The sequence below is a fragment of the Mastomys coucha genome, unplaced genomic scaffold (genome assembly GCF_008632895.1).
Source record: "Mastomys coucha isolate ucsf_1 unplaced genomic scaffold, UCSF_Mcou_1 pScaffold5, whole genome shotgun sequence".
Lineage (NCBI taxonomy): Eukaryota > Metazoa > Chordata > Mammalia > Rodentia > Muridae > Mastomys > Mastomys coucha.
The window spans coordinates 22,759,635-22,764,014 of NW_022196911.1; the positions used below are offsets into that span (position 1 = coordinate 22,759,635).

Below are 4,380 nucleotides of genomic sequence, written 5' to 3' on the forward strand. Positions count from 1 at the left end.
TTTTTTTTTTTTTCAAATCTTCAGTGCTATTTGAAGTGTAGAAAATTGAGAATCATTGTTGATATATGATGTGTAAATATTAGGAGTCCTCTATTCAATACTAGTATAAATAGTACCTAGTTAATATTTTCCACAATAGCATACATTAAAATTGTTTTGTCTTGAAAGGAATTAGCCACAATTTTCAAATGGTATTGACAGTTGCATAGCCCATATTTGTCAAATAACTATTTAGTCAGGATGAACTGAATATAATTGACAGGCATGCATTTATTCCATTCTTTGGTGCATCATCATATATAATTAAATGGAAGTCCTTAAAGGCCTTTATGGCCAGTAAGATGGCTTAGCAGTTAAATCCTTTCCCACTATGTAAGATGGCATTAGTTTTTACCCAGAACCCATATAATAGGGGGTAACAAACTCCTACCTGTTATTTTTTGATATTCATGAAGTTCTACATAAAATGTACACATAAGTAATTCAACAAGGCTATTTGAATACACCTGACATTGGTGCTGGGAACCAAACTCATGTACTCTCTAAGAGCAACACATTCTCTTCACAACCAAGTTAAATTCCTAATTCCTCAAACAAATTAAATGATAACAGCTGTCGTCAATAGCATTGTTCCATGTAAAAGACTTCAAACCTTGGAAGCATATCCCTTACTGCAATTATCCAATGATTCAGTGCAATGGCAATCAGATTTCCTATGTACACAATGGTGGGAACTACAGAGCTTCATACCTTCAATGATAGGGTTGCTGATTTTTATGAAAAAGCTTCAAGAATATGATATTACAACAGTCAAAAGAGGACAAAACTAGAAATGATTTTTGTTTATTTTTGCAGTTACAAACATTTTTAATATATTCATATAAACTTTACTTCTTATTCTCAGCCTCATACCTCACCCATATAAACCCAGTTACTCTCACGTTCATGAGACTGTTTATTACTTTTACTTGTAAATGCACTTATAAATATACACACCCATGATAAATGACCACAACAATATAGTAAAATAGACAAAAATATTTGTTGCTTTTGTTTACCATAACAATTAGAAGCATTAAAAAAATAGAATCAATTATTTTATGTAGCAATGACATTGAATGTGTTTTAGCAACCAGATTCACATGTTGAGGTACTTCTTTTGTATACTTAGATGAACTATGCTGACAGTAAAGTTGCTGAAGCTACACTAATAAAACCTTCATTTTTCCATTAGATATGGAGTTGTGTGTCCTGTGTCCAGAGGACCAATATGCTAACAAAGAACAGAATCACTGCATTCACAAAGCTCTTATATTTCTCACTTATGAAGACCCCTTGGGGATGACACTTTCTTTAATGGCCTTGTGCTTCTCTACATTTACAGCTGTTGTTCTTGGGGTCTTTGTGAAGCACCACAGTACTCCCATAGTTAAGGCCAATAACCGCACTCTCACCTACATCTTGCTCATCTCCCTCATTTTTTGTTTCCTCTGCCCTTTGCTCTTCATTGGCCATCCACACTCAGCCACATGCATCCTACAACAAATCACATTTGGAGTTGTATTCACTGTGGCTGTTTCCACTGTGCTGGCCAAAACAATTACTGTTGTACTGGCATTTAAAGTCACAGCCCCTCAAAGAATGATGAAGTACTTTCTTGTTTCAGGGGCACCTAACTACATCATTCTGATCTGTACTTTTATCCAAGTTATTCTCTGTGCAATCTGGCTAGGTGTTTCTCCTCCTTCTGTTGACATTGATGCACGATCAGAGCATGGTCACATCATCATTGTTTGCAACAAGGGTTCAGTCACTGCTTTTTACTGTGTCCTGGGATACCTGGTCTGCCTGGCCTTTGGGTGCTTCACTCTGGCTTTCCTTTCCAGAAACCTGCCTGGTGCCTTCAATGAAGCCAAGTCCATGACATTCAGCATGCTGGTGTTCTGCAGTGTCTGGTTTACTTTCCTTCCTGTTTACCATAGCACCAAAGGCAAGGTCATGGTGGCTGTGGAGATCTTTTCCACTTTGGCCTCCAGTGCAGGGATGCTGATATTCATCTTCATTCCCAAATGTTACACAATACTGTTTATACCAGACAGAAATTCTCTTCAAATGATCAGGGAGAAGTCATCTTCCCATGCTCACCATTCATAAACTCTAACTGACACATGTATAGTTGGTTCATAATTATTAAATACTTGATTACATTGTCATACCTCTCTGATTCTGAAATGACTGTTTCCTCTTATTATTTTGCTAGAAATATCATGTCTACTGAGGTCTACATTGTCTCCTATAATTAGCCACAATGTTTTCCAACAATTTTTCTCTTTGCCAGAAAGAGAATTACAATCCTGATTCATTCTAGGAGTCAGAGGAGTTCTTCTATGAACATAGAGGAGAGAGGAATATTTTTTATAAACAGGCTGATAGAATATTTCAAGAGATGGCTTGATGTCTCAGCAATTAATATCATGCAATGCTCTTGTAGAGGAAATGATTCAATACTCAATCCCACCCACTACTATTAACAACCACCTGTAACAAGAGTTTTAAAGAACCAGATAGTCTCTTCTGGGTTCCAAATTTTTCAGAATTTATTTATGCACATAATCACACACACACACACGCTCACACACACACATAGAATGGTTGAACTAATTCAAGGTCCAGCAACAGACATACAGACAGATAGACAAACATATATTCACATGTTAGAAGATGGGAGCAATGCTCTGTAAAACAGGCTCCAAGCATTTAGTGTATGCACTATATACATATACATATGCACATACATACATACATACTGGTGGGTGGATGGAACAAAGTTCCAACAAGCAGGCTTCAAACATTTCACACATAATATACATGCATATGTACACACAATTGGTGGAAGATGCAAGCTCCAACATACATCCAAATAAGCTTTACATATATACATACATATAGATGCTATAGATGGGCCAAAATTCCAGAGCACTCTCACACAAACTTTACACACACTCACACACACACACACACACACACACACACACACACACACACACACGTTCTTGGAAGGTGGAAGGTGAAAAGAATGAAGTTCCAACATACTCCCACACAAACTTTATACATGCACATACATACACTTAGTTGATAGGTGGAAAGAACAATTTTCCTACCACTTTATTCTTTCTCCATTGGCTTATATATTCCATAAAAGTGTTTCAGGCTGTATAAGAATATGATTTACTTTTCTTCTACTTAATGACTATGAACAAAACTATTTTCTCAATACCTTTACAAAAATAGTATTACATAGTACAGGTAAAGAAAAAAGTGTCTTGTTATAGATTAACAAAATGTGAGCAATCAAGGTATTTTTCTCAGCCAGTTTCTCTTACTAGCAGGCAGCAATCTGCAACTACAGAAAAAAGAGTGTTTATTGTATTATTTATCTTAAAAAATAACCTTATAAGTATCTTAAAATAATCACACATCTACACTTTTACTTAAAAATGAGTCATATTTACTTTAAATACTCTAAATGCAAATGAACTAGTTAGCAATTCTTTTCTTTTCTTTTTTCTTTTTTAATTTATTTACATTTCAGGAGTTATCCCCTTACCCAGTTTCCCACTTCCAGAAACTCCCTATCCCATCCCCCACCCCCTTCCTTCTATGAGGGTTGTTCCTCCACCCACCCATCTACAACTGCCTCCTGGCTCTTGATTCCCCTACACTGGGGCATCTATCAATGCTTCATATGACCATGGACTTCTCCTCCCATTGATGCCTGACAAGGCCATCCTCTGCTACATATGTAGCTAGAGCTATGTGTACTCACTCCTTGGTTGATGACTTAGTCCCTGGGAGCTCTGGGGGTCTGGTTGGTTGATATTGTTGTTCTTCCTATGAGTTTGCAAACCCCTTCAGATATTTCAGTCCTTTATCTAACTCTTCCATTAGTTCTAGCTATCCACAACAGGGACCCTGCACTCAGTACAATGGTTGGCTGAGAGCATCCGACTCTGTATATTTGTAAGGCCCTGTATTTGCAGGGTCTCTCAGGAGACAGCCATATCAGGCTCCCTTCTGGAAGCATTTCTTAACATCCACAATTGTGTTGGAGTTTGGTGACTGTATATGGGATGAATCCCCAGTTAAGACAATCTCTGGGGGAACAGTCAGCAAGGAGACACAGACCCCAAGAGTCGCAGGGGAGCCGCCTGGCAGCAGGGACAGGATCCTCTCAGCTTCCAAGTGGCAGAGGTGGATCAGCGACCCTAGCTGCCCCTTCCTTGCACAAGGAGGGTCTGCCTCCAGGGACCGTTTTGACCCGGACTCTCCAGTGAGAGCTGCCATCTTCTCTCCGGTGAGTTCCTAAGCTGGGAACAGTCA

At 38.3% G+C, this 4,380-nt stretch overlaps 1 protein-coding gene across 2 annotated transcripts in view; it reads left to right on the forward strand.

Annotated features, from left to right (window-relative positions):
* LOC116076877 (vomeronasal type-2 receptor 116-like) overlaps positions 1–2,208 on the forward strand; it is a 27,281-nt gene extending 25,073 nt beyond the window's left edge. For both annotated transcript variants that reach the window (XM_031350912.1, XM_031350913.1), the window contains exon 6: positions 1,235–2,208. In XM_031350912.1, the coding sequence (XP_031206772.1) occupies positions 1,235–2,154 (920 nt within the window). In that variant the 3' untranslated portion in view covers positions 2,155–2,208. The remainder of the gene's footprint in view (positions 1–1,234) is intronic.
* The last annotated feature ends 2,172 nt before the right edge of the window (positions 2,209–4,380 follow it).